This window comes from Danio rerio, chromosome 11, assembly GCF_049306965.1.
Source record: "Danio rerio strain Tuebingen ecotype United States chromosome 11, GRCz12tu, whole genome shotgun sequence".
NCBI classification, from domain to species: domain Eukaryota; kingdom Metazoa; phylum Chordata; class Actinopteri; order Cypriniformes; family Danionidae; genus Danio; species Danio rerio.
In genome coordinates, this window is record NC_133186.1 from 6,934,567 (window position 1) to 6,956,758 (window position 22,192).

The following is a 22,192-nucleotide window of genomic DNA, read 5'->3' on the forward strand; positions in this document are numbered from 1 at the left end:
AGCAGCCTGAACCATTGATACAAGGCAGGATGGATCCATGCTTTCATGTTGTTGATGCCAAATTCTGACCCCACCATCCGAATGTTGCAGCAGAAATCGAGCCTCATCAGACCAGGCAACATTTTTCTAATCTTCTATTGTCCAACTTTGATGAGCCTGTGTGAATTGTAGCCTCAGTTTCCTGTTGTTAGCTGACAGGAGTGACACCCGGTGTGGTCTTCTGCTGCTGTAGCCCATCTGCCTCAAGGTTGGACATGTTGTGCATTCAGAGATGCTCTTCTGCAGACCTCGGTTTTAACGAGTGGTTATTTGAGTTACTGTTGCCTTTCTATCAGCTCGAACCAGTCTGGCCATTCTCCTCTGACCTATGGCATCAACAAGGCATTTGCGCCCACAGAACTGCCGCTCACTGGATATTTTCTCTTTTTCAGACCTTTCTCTGTAAACCCTAGAGATGGTTGTGCGTAAAAATCCCATGTGATTAGCTGATTAGAAATTTGCGTTAACGAGTAGTTGGACAGGTGTACCTAATAAAGTGGCCGGTGAGTGTAAATATTGCAGCTGACATTTTTGACACACCCACCAAACACTTGAAAATGGATATCAAACCCCATTACTTTGTTTTATAAAAATATGTTAGTGTTAGGGGCGACACGGTGGCTCAGTTGTTCGTACTGTTGCCCCACAGCAAGAAGGTCGCTGATTCGAGTCCCAACTGGGTCAGTTGGCATTTCTGTGTGGAGTTTGCTTGTTCTCCCCGTGTTGGCGTGGGTTTCCTCCGGGTGCTACGGTTTCCCCCACAGTCTAAAGACATGTGTTAAAGGGGAATTGGGTAAACTAAATTGGCCATAGTGTATGTGTGTGCATAGATTTTTTCCCAGTACAGAAGGCCATCCACTGTGTAAAATATATGCTGGGTAAGTTGGCCATTCATTCCGCTGTGGCGACCACTAATGAATAAAGGGACTAAGCCTACGCAAAATGAATGAATGAATAACTGGGATTTTGGATTGAATCATTAATTGTTCAGCAAAAAGTATCAACTAGCTTTTTTCAAATTTAGTAGCTTTTGTGCTAATTTGACATGCGAGAATTTCTATTAAGTAACTGTACCATAACTTAAATGACACAAGATATTAAACAAACAAGTACAAATGTCTTGTTTCCCCTTAATCTTCCAGATGGCTTCAGCTACAGACAACCGTTATGGACAAAAGGAGTCTTCTGACCAGAACTTTGATTACATGTTCAAAATCCTAATCATCGGGAATAGCAGCGTTGGGAAGACCAGCTTTCTGTTTCGTTATGCAGACGACTCCTTCACGCCAGCGTTCGTAAGCACGGTCGGCATCGACTTCAAGGTGAAGACCATCTACAGGAACGACAAGAGGATAAAGCTGCAAATCTGGGTAAGATATCGTTTCCCAAAAGCATTAAGAGCTTTTGATTGGTGCCTGATATACATAAATGTGGCATTTATGTGCTTGTTTTGGTAGACATTAATTTAGTAGATAAATGTGTAGGTTATTATTTCCAATTAGGTTTTAGAAGGTTGTATCACTAAAGGAGGTCTTTGAAAATGCTAACGTTAGCCTGATAGCACTGAAAGTCTGTGCTGCACCCTGCAAATTCAAAGCTACAATTTTTTAACATATGTACGCACACTAGAAAACATCTCTACAATACATCGTGAAACATTCACCAGAGAGAAAACTTTATAGTACAGTTAGTTATTATGATACCAAACACTAAAAAGAAGGTAGATTGTTGATGTCAGCCTGCCATTCTCTGTCTGAAATACATCCATTTCCTCTCTGTAAGATCCATAGTGTCTGATCCCTTGAAAATATTCACATTTTGAACCTATAAATCTCATTTAAATCTCAGGAACAGAGCTGTGCCTTGTTTTTACATGAATTATCTTCCAAAAAGATCAACATTAATTTTAGTTATTTATCATAATGTAGTAGAATTGCTTTAAACCTAGTCAATTAAGCTGTTGTGGTTTATTGGAGAAATGTTTTTGTCTACTGGGGAAAAAAGAGAGAGAAATGTCAGCAGCAAGTATGGTTGAGGAGGTTTGCTGATGCTCTAGATATGTAACCAATCAGAATAGCTGGTGATGCAGCAGGACCCCTCCCCCAATGCCTCAAATTTCCCTCTGGTGGAAGTTGACCCTCCCCCACCCAGCAGACCGCAGCACAGGCCCATCCGCTCACGCTGGAGGAAAGCTTGCCTTCATCATCGTCACCATGCATAGAATACATGGCTGTGTAGGATACAGTATATGGTCTGACTATATTTGGAATTGAATGCTTATGGTTTACTGAGTATTGCACAGAATGTACTGTATATTCCAAACTCTTCAAAAAAAAAAATTATAAATTTAATTTAATTAAACTATGATGCCAGCTTGGTAATTGCAGATATATAAATGTCATCTTATCTTAAAAAAAAGAAATTCATGTAATATTAGCATTTGTGTATTTGTTGAGTATCTTATGTGATACCTTAGGCTTTTATAAATACAATCAGATATTTGCTGCATTTTTATAGTTGTATAAATTTTATTATCAAATATTAATATACATTTTATTATTATTAAAATTTTAATATTATTATTTTTTTTGCATTTTATAGTTGACTAAAAATAACCTCAAATTCTGATTGTATAATGTAAATGAGAGACCTTTATACTATTATAGCAAATTACAATCATACAATGTGCATAAATACAAGCACATAAGTATGCATATAAATATCACTTGTCAAATTTGTCTTATTTAATTTCTTAGTTGTATGATCAAATGTCTTAAGTTTTTCTTTGTGTGCACAAAACATGTTATACAGTTAAAATCTCATATATTGGAACTTTTTTGTATTATTTGATACTGTGAGCTTTAAAGTGGTGCAATAACTTGAAAAATGTAGCTATTAATTACTCTGCTTAAAACTACACTTAAAGCTACCCCTTGGGAAATGTAGCAAGCTAAACTACAAGCTACATGGCAAACGTAGCTTAGCCACATCTAAGCTATTTTTATTTTCTTTATAAATCAAACCATCTTCAATCTAAATCAGTTCTATCTCAGTAATCACTAAAACTGTCAATGAAACATGACGTACAATTGTTCAGTTTAGTTGAGCTAGTATTTGAATGATTCTCTAGCCTAATGTCTAATGTGATGACAAAACCGGTGATTTTGCTCACATTTTAAGATTATAAGGCTGAACAGCATGAAATGCCATCAGTCTACAGAGGTTTCCTAGTATTTCTCTTTTGCAATCGGGAGATCACAATAATTAACCCCGGAAGTAAACACTACTAGATTACTATGGTAAAAAATACAGCACTGCAACATATACAAGAGAGAGATCAACTTAGAATGTCATTTATCTTTATTATAATGATTTGATCAGCTGTAATTTGAATTTTTTTTTTTTTTTTTTGTAAATTTGTATTTTTAATCAGCTGTAATTTAAAGTTTTGAGTTTTTCCTCCCCTAAGGACATATTATGCGCCATCTTATGGCGGAACGTCAACCCTCTTTGCTCTGTTAATGACAGACTAATGGCCGCCAACATGATGAATCTCAGGAATTATAAATATTTTAAATAAGCACTGTCCTTTTAAATGAACTGCATAGTTGCAATCTAAAAAAAAAAGTACATTATGTTGTCCAACAGCTGCAATATCCGCCAAACTGTAGTGAGTTTATTGATCTGCTGTCACTCTATGTGGGCGGAGTAATAGGGAATAGGGAAGAGGCTGTACGAGTGCTGATAAAGCAGAATAGTATATTTACTATAATTAATAACTATTTACTGTCCACTTCTCGAGGTATGGTCACAAGGACTTCTGTTTCAAAAATAATCCCTTTCCCGCAGTCATCTCTCCATCAAGCAAGTTTCTTGGGTCAGCTCATTGATTGGTTGGCTACATCGCCAACCATAGCAAGGAGACAGTAACACCCCAAAACGCTTGTTGTCAACCTCTGTTAAATATGAGGAAGAAGAAATTACCAATCTCGCTCTCTCTCATATGAATTTACTTTCATTGGCCAGACGCCAGCCTCACAGCTCTGTGAATGGTAGTGGTGTCATTTACTGTACTGATTCGCGATCGGTGAATGTAGCTTGTATAGACGCTTCTGCAATACCTGCTTTAAAAATAGCTTTGCTACTGAAAACCTATTTGATTTAGAAAATAGTGATGCTACCAACACGCTACTGAGAAATGTAGTTTAGCTACTAGCGTCACTTGTAGCAACGCTACTGCCCAACACTGGTCTTCTGAAACTCTTTTTTGTTATGCTGGTTGAAAGTCTCGATATTCCTAATTGTTTTAATATTCTGTAGAAGGTGTAGGACCATGAAAGGTTTGTCCAATCAAAACGTTCGGTCCGAACAATATGATATCCTGTCCTACCTGCCTGTCAAAACATGTAATTGAGCACCATGTTCACACAGAAATGATTACGGCACGTTCACAGATCTGGTTCAGATAGAGAATGGCAGGTCAACATCAACAACACACCTTCTTTTTTAAGTTTGTTATCGTAATGACAAACTGTACTATAAAGTTTTCTCTCTGATGAATGTCATGTGATGTATTGTAGTGACACTATCTAGTGATCCGTAGGCTTTGTGATGGCAATTCGCAGGTTGCAACATACCGTAGGCTTTCAGTGCTATCAGGCTAACGTTAGCATTTTCCAAGATCTCCTATTGCACCTTTAAGTACTGCGCTGAACAAACTGCAGTTCATATTACATCCAGTTCATTCATTACATTAGAAAGAAAGGTTAGTAAAGTGCATTGTTGTGGCCCACAGTTTGATAATTTGCATATCATAAAGGTAAAATCATTTAATGGCACATAACACTGCCTCTTTTCCATTAATCTACATAGGCTAAGGCTACAGTATACTGTGCAAATGGTTTCACTGTTATAAAAACAGAAATCCATTGCTCAGTATCAGTATCTTGTTAAAAAGCTGCTGATATATTATGTGGTACCAGAGTTGTTAAAAATAGGCTTCCAGTCTCACGGATATTTTGGTATATTAATAGGTCCATCGATGCTGCTCGGTAGACTCCATTTTGACCTCTTAAAGTCTCTGTAGGAATGAGAGGTTACATTGTCAGTGTGGATTTGGTCTATTGATTTTTCACACTAGGCTGATCCATGATGTGTCATGATTCTCATACTTCTGTTACGCCAGTATTTCTTTTAAGAGTCGCACAAATACATCTATGTTGATCAATGTTTATTCATGCTTGATTTTTATTGATTATTTCAATAAATTTGTGCACTTTGAAGCTTAAAAGATCTGGACAAATGTACGTAATCATGTCATATCGTAAGGATTACATTTGTGTTTAGCTATTCTTAAAGTCTCCTGAGTTTGTAATAGATTCGGAATTACATGAGGTTGATGCATTGATTTTCGGCCCTAAAGGGCTAGTTCACCCAAATATGAAAATTAAGAAGATATATTGAAGAATGTTGGATACCATAGTCTTTACCTTCCATAGTAGGTATACAAATACCTGCTATTGGTTTCCGAAAAAGAAACGCAAAAACCAGTTTTGACAGGTGAAGGCTGAATGAATTTTTATATGTGGTTTAGAGATGGGCGATAACCCATCATCTCACAGCAATATACTAAAAATGATCCCCATGATAAAAAAAGGACTTATAGTTATTATAACAATAAACTGTGCAATCGTTCTGTGCGATGAATTATCACGGTAGCATGTGTGCAGTGCCGCATTGCATTTATGAGCCTATTTACAGAGATTTACTGACATGCTTTCACTCTAAATTCACTTCACAGCATCAGGCGAGTGTTTGAAATAACTCCCTTTTGTGACCAGACGTGGTTTAATATAACAGAATGAGGAAGAAATCATACATTTTTATAGTATTCTATACAGTAAGGAAGACTATCAATTAGCTTCGCATTGTATTACACTTTATCCTTATTAAACACCTAAAATGGCTTAAAGAAGACAAAAAATATAATTTCAAATAATATCCATATAAAATGAAATAAATATTCTGTTTCCATCATCTTTATTCTCTGCTGCCGTGATAGCTGATGTCTTCTGTAATGCAAATGTGGAATTTATGCACGAGGCATCCTCTAACATCCCTTGTAAGTGAAACAGAGCTTATAACATAACGTTATAATGAATAACTCTAATTTAGGGGTCTTGAACTCCCACTGTGCTGCAAAGTTCTCATTCATTCATTTTCTTTTGGGCTTAGTCCCTTTATTAATCTGTGGTCGCAACAGCGGAATGAACCGCCAACTTATCCATCATATGTTTTACACAGCGGATGCCCTACCAGGTCCAACCCAGTACTGGGAAGCATCCATACACACTTATCCACACACATACCCTACGGCCAATTTAATTTATTCAATTCACCTCTAGCGCATGTCTTTGGACTGTGGCTGAAACAGGAGCACCCGGAGGAAGCAAAGTTTAGATACCCCTGCCTTAACCAAACACATTTTATTCAGATCTTGAGCACATTAGCTAAGACTGAAAAACCTGTAATAGGTGTGACAGATAAAGGAGACTTTGAAAACATGCAGTGTTGGTGGTCCTCCAGGAACGTGGTCGAGAAACACTGGCTGAAGGTTTATGGAAACTCTGCTCAATCAGGGATGTCAAGTAATATGTGGATTGGTACTCGTGTCACCACTGATATTGTGAAATTTGGATCACAGTCTCTGATGCTGCGGAAGCGGATGAAGCATCAAGTGCGAGTGATTCACATGTTAAGTCAATGTAAAAATATGAAAGACGCGCAAATCGCTTGAGTTGGAAAATCTGAACTTTAGCGGACATTCGCACCGCGTTAATCAATCAGGGGCTTTTTCTTGTAGGGGAATGATTATGACGTAGCGTCTGTTGTTGGTGTCCCAGGGAAAGTCCTCTTGCCGACCCCAGACACAGCTCATCATACTGGACTCGGCTCAGTCGGAAGCACCACTGAAAGCTTCCATCATCAAGTTTCTGGAGGATTTGATGAACTCACAGAACTGGGAGCATCTCTGAATGGATCTAGTGGACTCAGACATGGCTCCAAACAAATCGATGCTGTTTATCAGCCTTCCTAAAGCACATAAACAGATATTCTCTCAATAAAATTCATGTTACCCTTTTAGCAACAAAACTAGAGTCACCGGGCAGACAGAAGCCCTGCCCATTATACGATTCCACAGCTATTCTCAAGTGAATTTGACACATGAATGAAGCAAATTTAATGCGCAAATGAAGAGAGTAAACTCAAAATGTTCACGCGTCTATTTACACGCAAAAAAACGTGGTTTATTTGCATTTATTCATTTGCAACCGGTTCAACACTAAGCATGATTGTCCCCTCTCCCTCTCAGCCTGCACTCACAGTATTTTAACTTCGTAGCCTGAGCACGCTAACATCATCAATGATGCAACTATTCACTTTAACTAAAGAAAAGCACTCTCACTCCGTACAATGGAGATTCGCTCATTAATTTTCTTTGACTTAGTCCCTTTATTCATCAGGGGTCACCACAGTGGAATGAGCTGCCAACTTATCCAGCATGTTTTTCACAGCTGCTGCCCTTACAGCTGCAACCCAGTACTGGGAAACCTCACAAATCACATACACACATACACTCTCACAAACTTTATTCACACACATACACTACAACCAATTTAGTTTATTTAAAACACCCATACCACATGTCTTTGGGGGAAACCGTAACACCCAGAGGAAACCCGCACAAACACAGGAAGAACAAATAAACTTCACATAGAAATGCCAACTGACCGAATTGCTTCCTTCTTCGAGCGAGAATGATGCTGCGTACAACAAGCCTACTTGGCACGGGTACTGTTGGCAGTGAAAAGGCAAGCTTGATTTGGGTGTACCAATCGTATTGTACTGAACTATTCTTCTCAGGGTCAGACTTAGGGCCTACTCACACTATGCCATCCGTACCGTGCCCAGGCCCGTTTCCCGGATCGTTTGAGAAGTGTGAGTGCGCTGAATTGGGCTCAAGCACGGTTCACTTGGCCGGCCCTGGCCCGGTTGGAAGAGGTGTGCCTGAGCGCGGTACACTTGGGCTTTGGCGCGGTACGCTTGTGTGTGAGTGCAAAACGTGCCAAAGCCCGAAACTGAAAGCAAGACGTGACTTTTAAGGGACTGTTTGAACTCTCCACTGTGCTGCTGAGTGAGAGCGTATGGCAAGCCGTTTTAACATTTAATCCTTGTTCTGACTATCCATAAATTTATTTAGAGATATAATTATATATTTTGACTAGTCATAATTATAATTCGACTTGTCAGAATGACAATTAGAGATATCTGCAATTACAATTGTACTAGTACGAAATCAGATTGGAGATATCTGCAAATATATTATGACTAGTCATATTCCTCCTTTGACTTCCATTGAAAAATATTTGCAGATATCTCTAACTGAGTTTTGACTCGTCAAAAATCCAATTCAAGATATCTACAACTGTAATTCGACTATTAGTAAATTAATTAGAGATATCTTCAAATATATTTCTAAATATCTCTAAATATTACGAATTAAAGACATCTCCAAATGTATGACTAGTAAAAACTCAGTTAGAGATATCTCTAATTACAATTGTGACTAATCAAAACTCATTCAGAGATATCTGCAAATATTTTTCAATGGAACTCAATGGAGGAATATGACTAGTCATAATATATTTGCAGATATCTCCAATCTGATTTCGTACTAGTACAATTGTAATTGCAGATATCTCTAATTGTCATTCTGACTAGTCGAATTATAATTATGACTAGTCAAAATATAATTAAAGATATCTCTAAATATATTTATGGAGTCAGAACAAAGATTTAAATGCTAAAAAGGCTTGCCATAGAGAGCGCTTCTGAGCAGCGCAGCAGCGATGACGTAAGCGTGCCGAGGCCCGATATGGTGTGAGCGCGGGCCGTCGGGGGAGACGGGAGGGGGGGCAAGCGTGCTTTGGCCCGGTTTGAGGCAACTGTACTAGTGTGAGTACGGCCTTAGATTAAAGCCCTGCCACAGTTTGGTCATCCGAGACAAAATTAGGAAATCCTGAAACATTACTGTAATGCTAGGCTAAAATCTGTAGTCTTTCATCATTGGTTTGATCATTTCACCTCATACAGTCTGCTTATGTTTACCGTGAGGTATCATGCCAGAATGTAGGATGGTGAAAGTGTCATGGAATGGATGAATGACGTCAAACTCCGGATGAATTTTCTTTCGTGTTTAGCGCATCTTGATAGTCATTCAGTCTGACATTATGACAACTGAGATCTTACAGTGTGACATGGGAATCATCTCTATGCAGTCTGACTTGCTACAATCATTTAGGATTATTAAAAACCAGACAGTGTCAGCTGGGATTTAGTCCCAATCCCAATTCTACCCCTCAGCCCTTCCCCTTTCCATTACCTCTCGTTTTGCGTGTGCATGCCGACGGGTAGGGGTGCCCCCTTGAAGGCGTAGGGCTAAGGGGAAGGGGTGAATAGCCCTTCGAATGAAGATTTTTCAGGACCACACTTGAAACCAGAATTGGGATCGGGCCTTAGTCTTCTGGTTATCTGCGATGGAGAATGGTGGTTAGCTTGAAAAACACTTATTGATAGCTTTGTGTTTCCTTGTAGGTTGAAGGTCCAGAACCCTTGGTTGTATCTATGCCAGGTCTCAGAGAACTCAGTTGATCTGTTGATTTCCTCTGCGAGCTTGTTTTGTTCTCTTGACATTTAACTGGAGGCTGTAAACTCAGAACAAGGCATGACTGTTGCGAAGCACATTTATTCTATTCTCATGAGGATGAGTTTGCAGTTTGGTGCTTCTCCATTGTTGTGCTTCATCAGAGGGTGTACGGCACACCCTTCCCCTCTTGTGTAACGCATTTGCATAACCCAAAGAACATAGAAAATTGTCTTTAAAGTTTGACCATTGCATTATTCATTTCCCAAAGCACAAAAACAATACTGGCATTTTAAAATGGATACGTAATGTCTGAACATGGTGGGAAACGTTTAAATACTTGCATTGGTATGATATAGCACTACAACCAGTGTTGTTACTGAGAATACTTATTGTTCTGAATAAATGTGATCTGATTATATGTTCTGTTCACTGACCTGTCCCAGTGTGCCAATAAAAAGGTTTATGAAATAGTGTGTCTTGCAGAAAAATATTGTTAAAATTTGTGTCTTAAATTATTTAATTTGGTGCACTGGACAATAGAATGAATTTACATACAAAAATGGGCCCAAGTGAAAATTCTGGGTTAAAGAGTTAGATTATTATTAAAATTTGAATAGAAAAGAAAACAAGAAGCAAATACAATGCATCTGGAAAGTATTCATTACGCTCCACATTTTTTTAATGTTTCAGCCTTATTCCAAAATGGATTAAACTTATTGATTTCCTCAACATTCAACACACAATACCCCATAATGACAATGTGAAAAAAAAGAGTTTTTGAAATTGTTGCAAATTTATTCAAAATGAAAAATCTGAAAATTCACATGTACGTCAGTATTCACAGCCTTTGCTCAATACTTTGTTGATGCACCTTTGGCAGCCTCATGTCTTTTTGAATATGATGCCACAAGCTTGGCACACCTGTCTTGCCCATTCCTCTTTGCAGTTCCTCTCAAGCTTTATCAGGTTGGATGGGAAGCGACAGGGACAGACATTTTCAGATCTCTCCAGAGATGTTCAATAGGATTTAGGTCTGGGCTTTGGCTGGGCCACTTAAGGACATTCACTGAGTTGTTGTGAAGCCTCTCCATTGATATTTTAGCGGTGTGCTTTGGGTCATTGTCCTGCTGGAAGATGAACCTTCACCCCAGTCTGAGGTCAAGAGCACTCTGAAGCAGGTTTTCATTCAGGATGTCTCTGTACATTGCTGCATTCATCTTTCCCTCTATCCTGACTAGTCTTCCAGTTTCTGAAAAATATCCCCACAGCATGATGCTGCCACCACCATGCTTCACTGAAGGGATGGTAGCCTGGTGATGAGCAGTGCCTGGTTTTCTCCAAACGTAACACCTGGCATTCACTCCAAAAAGTTACATTTTAGTCTCATCAGACCAGAGAATTTAGTTTTGTATGGTCTGAGAGTCCCTCAGATGCCTTTTGGTAAATTCCAGGCGGTTGGTGTCTTCCCACTGGCCACTCTACTATACAGGCCTGATTGTTGGATTGCTGAACAGATGGTTATTCCTTCTGTAAGTTTCTCCTCTACAGATGAACACTGGAGTTCAGACTGTGACCATCGGGTTATTGATCACCTATCTGATGAAGGCCCTTCTCCCCGATCACTCAGCTTAGATAGCCGGCCAGCTCTTGGAAGAGTCCTGTTGGTTCCAAACATCTTCAACTTACAGATAATGGAGGCCGCTGTGCTCATTGGAACTTTCAGAGCAGCAGAAATTGTTCTGTAATGTTCCCCAGCCTTGTGCCTCGAGACAATCCTGTCTTGGAGGTCTACAGACGATTCCTTTGTCTTCATGCTTGGTTTGTGCTTTGACATGCACTGTCAACCCTGGGAGCTTATATAAACAGGTGTGTGCCTTTTTAAATCATCTGAATTTACCACAGGTGAACTCCAATTAAGCTGCTGAAACAGCTCAAGAATGATCAGTGGAAACAGAATGTACCTGAGCTCAATTTAGAGCTTCACGGCAAAGTCTGTGAATACTTCTGTACATGTGATTTTTCAGGTTTTTTGTTTTAATAAATTTGCAAAAATCTTTTAAGTCTTTTTCACATTGTCATTATGGGGTATTGTATGTAGAATGTTGAGGAAATAAATAAATTTAATCCATTTTGGAATAAGTCTGTAAGAGAAACAAATGTGGAAAAAGTGAAGCGCTATGAATACTTTCCGAATGCACTGTATGTAGTCAGTCACTAGACCAGCTTTTACTTGGCTTTGCGCATACAGTTAGCCCAACATTTAATGACTGAACTGAGTGTGTTCATAATTAACTGGCTCTATTCTCTGGTGCAGTGATGCAGAGATCAGCTGCTTATAATGGTGGATGCTTATTGTTGTACTCACTCTCACATTTCTTGGTAGGAGGAGCTACGAAACCGGAATACCGAAACCATGACTAAATCCTGTTTTCCTGGTTATGATAAAAGAGTGCAGGGGTCAGTAAAGGGGGTGACAAAAATGCTTTTCTTACTTACAAGTTTTTGTCTTGTTTCAAGTCCAAATATCTAAAAATTCTAAAACCAAGAGTCATTTTTTTTAAGACAAGCAAAATATTGTAGAAATTAGGTGAGATTTTTCTTAAAACAACCAAAATAATTTGAAATAATATTATTTTTGCTTAGTCCATTAGCAGATTATTTATCTTGTTTTAAGGAAAAACTGACTTAATTTTGACATAATATTTCTTAAAACAATACAATCTTTTTTATTTGTATAGTAAATGCTTCTTGATTTAAGTATGTAGTTTTTAGTTTACTTTTTGATATTTGTAGAAACAAGACAAAAACAGATAAAAAAAAAAGTGCTTTGGTTTATCTTAGTGTTACCAGTGATAGGTGTAAAATTACTGCATTATAACAGTACATGTTGGTCTGACAATATTTAATTGGACGAACATTTATTAGTTTTATCCCTTACCGAGAATATAAAAATACATATAAATACATTTCGATAATTTACTTTAATCATTCCTATTGACTTTAAACCAGCAACAAAAATGTTTGTGAAAACAATCACCTACTGCACCTTTAATAAGCAGAACGTGAGCTGAAATGGTTCCTGAAGAGTGGTTGCTTCTTCAAGTGGAAATGCAGACATTACTTCGATTTCATTGAGCGTGAAAACAAAAATATTGCTGTGAAATGCAGTCAGTCCAGCCTCTAAAGATCTTTCGACCAGTCTCTCATAACCAGCAACTTGTTTAAGCATTTTATGACAACTTGTTGCCAAGGAGGACACCAGACTCCAAAAACACAATGGTCTAACTCAGCCTAAGCAGGCCTAATTGGATTTTTTTGTGCAGGATCGGGAGTAAAGGCAGTAAGAGTGAATGGGAAGAGTGAATGTGAAGGCAGCGTAGCTGCTAATGGGGCCTTATCTTTTGCCTGCGCTAGTTTGTTATTTCTGATGGAGGTGTACGGCTTGCGCACGCATATTGGGAGTGCATATTGCACGCACTTGCATTTTCTAGGTGCCCTCAGTTAAAAAAATGTGAGTTTTGTGACACGAACTGACCAACCAGATTCATACTTTATTTGGAATATACACATTTGGGTAGACTAATTACTTCAGGGGGCGACGCAGTGGCGCAGTAGGTAGTGCTGTTGCATCACAGCAAGAAGGTCACTAGTCCGAGCCTCGGTCAGTTGGCGAGCCTCGTGGAGTTTGCATGTTCTCCCTGCATTCGTGTGGGTTTCCTCCGGGTGCTCCGGTATCCCCCACAGTCAAAAGACATGCGGTACAGGGGAATTGAGTAGGCTAAATTGTCCGTAGTGTATGAGTAAGAATGAGTGTGTGTGAATTTTTCCCAGATATGGGTTGCGACTGGAAGGGTATCGGCTGCATAAAATCGTGCTGGATAAGTTGGTGGTTCATTCCGCTGTGGCAACCCCAGATTAATAAAGGTACAAAGCCATTAAGAAAATGAATAAATGAATGAATAATTACTTCAGACAAACACAGAACACCTCAAACACTGCTGTTTTTTGATACTATGGATGTTAACGGTTACTGGTATCCAGTGTTCTTCTAAATGTCTTCTATTGTGTTTAAAAAAGACAAACAGGTTTGAAACAAGTGAATGATGAGAAAATTTTAAGTTTTTAAGTGAACTCTCTCTAAGTCTTTTAAACATGTGAAGCTGCTGCGATCAACCTATTGTAATGTTTTTTTTTTCAGTGATTAATAAATTACTGATAGAGCTGCAGTTTATTTAGTATTTTTGTATGCATATTTTATGCTTTAATGGTAACTTCAAAGCAAGGTAATTAGTAATCTGATTACTTTTTACTTGGAAGTAATTAGTAATGTAACCAAGTTACAATTTTCCAGTAGTAGTCAGTAATTTGTAATCAATAATTTTTTTTAAAGTAACTAACCCAACACTGAGTGTTTTGACTATTTCTTCACAGGACACAGCGGGGCAGGAGCGTTACAGAACCATCACCACCGCTTATTACCGTGGAGCCATGGGATTCATCCTCATGTACGACATTACCAATGAGGAGTCTTTCGCTGCAGTGCAGGACTGGTGAGTTTTCTAAACATAAAAAATAATAACACAGGCTCATTGGAAATATGTGCTTTACATACTGTACATTTTTGTGAAATCACAACAACTTACATAAAAATACCTTTTGAGTGCAGTTTCTAGGTAAAATGTATGCTGTGGGGCAGTATGACAGCAAAAACTTTTGTTCCTTCTCACACTAATGATATTTAAAGAGACTGGTTATTAACAAAAAAAAGATAAATACCACAAAATATCTCAAGTATGTCTATTATTTGTAATCTGATATGCTTACGTCACCTATTTATCTCCATATGGACAACTTTTCTGCAGTGGTCAGTTTGCTTGGTAGCTCACCTTGTACGGTGTTGTACTTTTGATGAAGAGCACTCAGATTCAAGTCCGACGAAACAAAAGAAACAAAAATTCAGAGTAAACTACATATTAACAAGGCGTTTTTCTCTTATGTTTGCTTTTGAAAACACTATAGAGTTTAGGGAATGGTTAAAGTTAGTGGTACGCTAGGTGAAAAATTTAGACAGCACCCTCTAGTGTATTTGTCAGCCTAAATGTGCAACGAAATGTACCTTAAACAACTTGTTTTACATTTTGTAAAAATGTAGAATGAGGCACATATTTCAAATTATCCTGAGCTTACAATTACTGTAACTTTTTAACATCTAATCATGTCTGACTGATCACCCGCAGGTCCACACAGATTAAGACATACTCATGGGATAACGCTCAGGTGCTTCTAGTAGGCAACAAGTGTGACATGGAGGATGAGAGGGTCGTGGCTTCTGAAAGGGGCAGACAGCTCTCTGAGCATCTTGGTAAGTCAAAATATTATTAATATTCTTTCTAGGAATGGCCAGTTTGCTGAAATTAATTTGGTTATCGTTTGAAATGTGCTACATATGATATTCAATGCAGCTAACTTTGGTTGTGTAAAGCACTCCTACTGAATGAGAAATGTGCGCGAAGTTTTGCATTAGGTACTTTTGAATAAGATTTGTTGTTTATAATAAATGTTCTTTATAATGATATGATGATTGTTATGAATCTGAATCAATCAACTTCTGATAGATGTCATAGTGGAAACTTCCACACAACATCGAGGTGTAACATGATTAGACATTGATATTTGGTTGATTTTAGGCTGATTTTGCGTTGGACATTGATGTCGGCCTGACGTTGGGTTCGACGTCAACCCGATTTTCATCCCAACAAAATCTAACGTCCCCTTGACGTTGAGGTACAACGTCAATATGGTGTCATGTTGACGTTTTGTGCCTGCAGGGTTCAGTATTGCACAGGGCTAACTAGCGATTGAAAAATCAATGGCAGCTTAACTTGCGCTTTGTCAATGGCAGCTGACTGGATTTCAGAAGATGCATTGGTCTTGATTTAGTTTCTTCTTTGATTCTCAGGTTTTGAATATTTCGAAGCCAGTGCCAAGGACAACATTAATGTTAAACAAACCTTCGAGCGGTTGGTGGACATAATCTGCGAGAAGATGTCAGAGAGCCTGGATGCTGCCGATCCTGCAGTGACGGGAGCCAAACAAGGGCCGCAGCTCACAGAGCAGCCCGCCGCCCCGCACCAGGACTGCGCCTGCTGAAAATCCCACAGCTCTGTCTGCACTGCCTTGCACCAACACTCACACACGGAAAAAACACAGGTTTAGGTATTTAAAAAGAAGAACAAGAAACATAAATCAACCCTCAATACTGCTTACTGCCTCCTCTGGCCACGCCCTCTAGCTCCTCCCCCTCCTTTATGATTGCTCGCTTTTACATTTCAAGCTTGATTTGATTTAATACGAAATCCATCAAATTTTAAAAAGCAAAGCCATAGAGGTTGATTAGGCTTGAAATTAAGATTCAAGGGTTTAACCTAAGGCCTAAGTTTAAAATTTAGGAACCTAATGGGCACTTACATGTCAATATGACGTCAAAAAATACGTCAAAGATGCACATCGATTTGATGTTAATTGGCAATTAAAACGACATCCATTTTAACATTGACGATTTTTTTACGCATTTTTGACGCCAATCTGAAAGCTTCGATTACAAATTCGAAAATTACAATGGATTTTGTATCCCTACAATGCAAATGACATCAAGTTGACACCTAACATTGGCAATATTTGACGAGTTTTTGACGCCAATGTTAGATGTCAAATTGACGTAATCCATTGTAATTTTCAAATTTGTACTCGAAGCTTTCAGATAAATAGAAGTTTTCTTATATTAGAATACTTTTAGGTGGTCAAAAGAGCATCAATATGTGGATGTCAAATTGACGTTAAGGTTTTGACATCAAATAGACATCAATGCATTTTTTAAAATGTCATTTTGACATCAAGGTGGTGTTGTCACGATACTGGAATTCGGTATCAACCGATACTCAAATTTTAAAAACATCCATTTCCCGCGAACATTTGAGCGCTGTTGAACACGTTCTTAAACACGTTCTTGTGCTCAACGGAAAAGACTTTGATTGGCTGTGATGATCATTAGTTCTCCTAACTCGTTGTTTTCTGAGTGTAACCACATATACAGGGACACTGGAGCCACGATATATCAGTAGACCACACGTATGTTAGCTTATAGACAAACCAGCTGATCGATGTGACTTTGAAACAATCCCTATATCTGTATTTACACTCAGTAAACAGTGGTGAGTTATGTGAACTGACCCAATCACAGTCCAATCACTGTTGAGTGGGAACAGTTCCAGTCATTTCTGTTGAGCATGTGAACAAAATGGCAAATCAGCGCTGTTTAAAGAGTCACGAAACACCTAAACACATTTTTTGAGATGTTGACAGTCATATATGTGCCACATTGCTAAAAACACTATTAGGACACATGTATTTCACTAAAAGTGAAAACTGGTTGTTTTTGCGTTATTCCGACTAAATTCGTTCTGCCGGTTCAAAAATAAATTTTGAAGCGAAGTCACGGCCATGAGATCATCGTGTAAATTCCAGCGTTAAGATTGGCTATCTGTACCGGCCGGTGTAAAATGACGTCACTGGGTTTAACAGCTGTTCATTAATTCATGAGAACGACTTTGTTTGAACCAATCAGCGCGCTCTATTGTGAACAAGATGCAACTTCATTAATATGCATGATGTAGCTTCGAAGACCTGTTACAGTGTTCAGATAGACGGCACTTTGTGTTAAGAAGAATTGCAGTAGAAGAATTGTTCGGAGACATGGGTCATCAGTGTTTATAATTGTGCCCCCGCGATGAGAACACCGCTCACTTGTGGATCCACATGTGTGGATTACAGTGGTCTGCTAACATGCGACAAAAATACATTTGTAAGGAACATGGAAGGGGTGAAATCCGGATTTGATACTTATCTTCTTTTAAAAAAGACGCGGTCCCAGTTGGTGTTGATTGTCCTATCTCTACGGATTTGAGAAGTGTGTGATCAATGTACTTTGTTTATGTTTCTCCAGATAACAGTTAGTATCGTCAGCAATACTCTTCAGTTTTTAAAGACATACCTTAGTCAAAATTATTTAGTTACTAAGTTTACAGTTATATCACTACAATATTCATTCATTCATTCATTGTCTGCCGCTTTTCCGGGGCCGGGTCGCGGGGGCAGCAGTCTTAGGAGAGAACCCCAGACTTCCCTCGCCCCAGACACTTCCTTCAACTCCTCCGGGGGGATCCCGAGGTGTTTCCAGGCCAGCCGAGAGACATAGTTCCTCCAGCGTGTCTTAGGTCTTCCCCGAGGCCTCCTTCCGGTGGGACATGCCTGGAAAGCCTCCCTAGGTAGGTGTCCAGGAGGCATCCAAAACACCCGAGCCACCTCAGCTGACTTCTCTCGATGTGGAGGAGCAGCAGCTCTACTCCGAGCTCCTCCCAGGTGTCAGAGCTCCTCCCCCTATCCATAAGAGTGCGCCCTGCCACCCTTCGAAGGAAACACATTTCGGCCGCTTGTATCCGAGATCTTGTCCTTTCGATCATGACCCAAAGGTGAGAGTAGGAACGTAGATTGACCGGTAAATCAAGAGCTTTCCCTTTCGGCTCAGCTCCTTCTTTACCACAACAGACCAGTACATTGATTGCTTTACTGCTGCCGCTGCACCAATCCGTCTGTCAATCTCACGTTCCATCCTTCCCTCACTCGTGAACAAAACCTACAATATTATGGATTGAAAGTCCTCCACTTCCAGAATCAGAATCACCGTCTATCTCCCCTGCATCTGTGCTTGTGTTGTTGTTGTGCATGTACTGAAACTCCCCTTTCATCCAAACCCTTTCCTCTTTCACCACTCCCACCTAAACAAAGCTGGACTCGACCACTTTCCTGAATTTTTTTTCAAACTAGACAGGGGGGTTTTATATACCTTTACATGCTTCAACATACTCAACAGCACTCAAATGTTCAATAATCGATGTTATTACAATTTCAGTACCGATTGGTACCCAATATCCCAGTATCGTGACAACACAACATCAGGGTGCCCGATGGGGAGGTGTGATTGGGCCCAACTTTGCCCTAGCACACAGAATCAGTTATCTTCAATCTTGTCAATGCCTTCATTTCACCTCATGTCTTCTACTCTTCCACATCCTTCAATTATTTATGAACAAATATTTAAAAAAAGAGCAATGGGGGGAGATTTCTGTATTTATTCGAGACGTGTACATAATAAATACAGTTCAGTATTTAAACAATGCAGTTAGAGATGCATATTGTTATTTTATTTTGTTGAAAATGACTAATTCAGACATATATATAAATATAAATATATATATATATATATAAATATATATATAAAGAAAGATAGAGAAGTCAATTAACGCTGTTTTCATGGTAATTCTTTGCAGTGCTCGTCACAAACCTTTCTCGCTTATTTATATATGTGACATCGTATCTTGTTCACTGCCTTGCCTCATGTTATTTCAGTCCCGGGACTGAAAGCCAGATATCATACACGAACATTCCTTAATGTAAATTCGCATGGAAGGAAATAAAGCCATTTAGGCAAATAGTGGTAGGATTCCTTTCGAAATGCTTCGTAAAACAACTAGTCAAGTATATTTCTAGGCAGAATTCGAGTCTGATTTGCAGTCACGCTGTTGCTTATTTCATTATAATAGCCGTAAGCTCGACCTACACCGCGTACTATCAACAATACTCCTATATGCTCTCAAAATTACTAAGATTTGACTGGAATTTCCCCATTAGGACTTTCTAGACTGGTGTGTCCTGTGAACGATTATATGTAGCTCTGTGGAAAAAAACCAGGCCTGCAACTATAATGCAAAAATCAGTTTCCAAAAAAACTTTTAAAAAAAGCCCAAGAGTATTAACGTTTACATGTGTAAGGCCCTCCCTGACTATTCCTGCATATTTCCTTTGCTACTCCGTCTTCCTTTTGTGAAAACGTACTGTAAATACATTTGGGTTTTATGTGTGATCTGTGTCGTATTGATTCTGGGCTTTAAAAAAAAAAAACAATCTAGGTGATATTAAACAAAAGAAGAAGAAAAAAAGAACTCTAAAGAGGATATACCGGATGTTCTTTACCTGCTGTTGTGTATGCCTGCTCGTGAATGAATGTGTCACTTTTAATATAGAGCAATATTGAAGAGAATACATTTTAACGTGTCGCGGATTATTTATCATTCTGTTAACATAAACAGAACATTTTTTGGTAGGAGGTGATGGATATGTGCTTGATTAAGTGGTTTAAATCCTAGTTGGAAAGTACTGTTGTAAACCAAAGCAGGCAGATAGACAGACGTGTCTACTGTGGAGCAGGTTTGCTGGAATTTAAAGGAACACTCCACTTTTGGGGAGGAAATAAGCTCATTTTAAAGAGGTAAACAGCCAATTTCCGGGTCTGGCGAGAGTACTTTTAGCTTAGCTTAGCATAAATCATAGAATCGGATTAGACCATTAGCATCTTGCATCTTTGCTGCCGTACCATGTCTGCAGCAGACACAACATTAAACAGCTCAGTTTTTACCCTTTTTGAATCCATTCAGCCAATCTCCGAGTCTGGCGAGAGCATATTTAGCTTAGCTTAGCATAAATCATAGAATCGGATTAGACCGTTAGCATCTCGCATCTTTGCTGCCGTACCATGTCTGCAGCTGGTGCAATAAAAAACAGCTCAGTTTTAAAAAAATTTATCCATTCAGCCAATCACCAAGTCTGGTAAGAGTACTTTTAGCTTAGCTTAGCATAAATCATTGAATTGAATTGGACCATTAGCATTTCACATCCTTGCTGTCGTACCGTGTCTGCAAAAGGTGCAATATTAAACAGCTAAGTTGTATCATTTTTTTATCTATTCAGCCAAACTCTGGGTCTGGCGAGAGCATATTTAGCTTAGCTTAGCATAAATCATAGAATCAGATAAGACTGTTAGCATCTCGCATCTTTGCTGCCGTACCATGTCTGCAGCAGGTGCAATATTAAACAGCTCAGTTTTACCATTTATGATCCATTTAGCCAATTTCCGGCTTTTGCGACAACACTTTTAGCTTAGCCTAGCATAAATCATTAAATCGGATTAGACCATTAGCATCTCAAAACTTTGCTGCCATACCATATCTGCAGCAGGTGCAATATTAAACAGCTCAGTTTTACAAATTTTTGAATCCATTCAGCCAATCTCTAAGACTGGCGACAACACGTTTGGCCTAGCCTAACTTAGCATAAATCATTGAATCAGATTAGACCATTAGCATACTGCATCTTTGCTGCCGTACCATGTTTGCAGCAGGTGCAATAGTTTTACTGCTCAGTTTTACCATTTTTTTTATCCATTTAGCCGAGCTCCCGGTCAGGCGAGGGCACTTTTAGCCTAACTTAGCATAAATCATTGAATCAGATTAGACCATTAGCATACTGCATATTGCATCTTTGCTGCCGTACCATGTCTGCAGCAGGTGCAATAGTTTTACTGCTCAGTTTTACCATTTTTTTTATCCATTTAGCCGATCTCCTGGTCAGACGAGGGCACTTTTAGCGTAGCTTAGCATAAATCATTGAATCAGATTAGACCATTAGCAGCTCTCATTTTTGCTGCCTTTCCATGCCTGCAGCAGGCACAATATTATGCAGCGCTGCTACCTAGTTACCTAGCTGGGACTATTTTGGGGACTAACTTGGGAACTATTTTTAGGTGCTTTATAAGGTGTTTAGTCCCTTTATTCATCAGGGGTCGCCACAATGGAATGAACCACCAATTTATCCAGCATATGTTTTACACAGCGAATGCCCTTCCAACTGCAAACATCCATACACACTCATACATTTTAAACCACTGAGGCACAGTGTTGCCCAATAATCAAGTTTAAACAGGAAAAATCTAGAAATTTTTGAGAGGGATGCTAATGGTCTAATCTGATTCAATGATTTATGCTAAGCTAAGCTAAAACGGCTCCCTCCCCTGCTGAAAAATCCAGCTTAAACCAGCCTAGGCTGGTTGGCTGGTTTTAGCTGGTCAACCAGGCTGGTTTTAGAGGGGTTTTCGCCACTTCCAGGCTGGTTTCCAGCTATTTCCAGCCTGGCCTTAGCTGGTTAAACTGGGAGAGGACCAGCTAAAATCAGCTTGACCAGCCTAGCCAGGCTGGGAGCCCAGCCAAAACCAACTATGTCCAGCTTAAACCAGGCTGGTCAAGCTGGTTTTAACTGGATTTAGCTGGTCATTTTCCAGCCTGACCAGCTAAGACCGGGCTGGAAATGGCTAGAAACCAGCCTGGAAGTGGCCAAAACCCCTCTAAAACCAGCCTGGTCGACCAGCTAAAACCAGCCAACCAGCCTAGGCTGGTTTAAGCTGGATTTTTTTAGCGGGGTCCAGACTTGGAAATTGGCTAAATGGATTAAATAATGGTAAAGCTAAACTGTTTAACATTAGGTGACGTGTAAAATGGG

At 39.2% G+C, this 22,192-nt stretch overlaps 1 protein-coding gene across 1 annotated transcript in view; it reads left to right on the plus strand.

Annotated features, from left to right (window-relative positions):
* The window catches only part of rab3ab (RAB3A, member RAS oncogene family, b), a 29,639-nt gene extending 13,667 nt beyond the window's left edge, over positions 1 to 15,972 (plus strand). The window contains 4 exon segments of the mRNA NM_001017761.1: positions 1,182 to 1,409; positions 14,177 to 14,295; positions 14,983 to 15,107; positions 15,705 to 15,972. Of these exon segments, the coding sequence (NP_001017761.1) occupies positions 1,182 to 1,409; positions 14,177 to 14,295; positions 14,983 to 15,107; positions 15,705 to 15,895 (663 nt within the window). The 3' untranslated portion in view covers positions 15,896 to 15,972.
* The last annotated feature ends 6,220 nt before the right edge of the window (positions 15,973 to 22,192 follow it).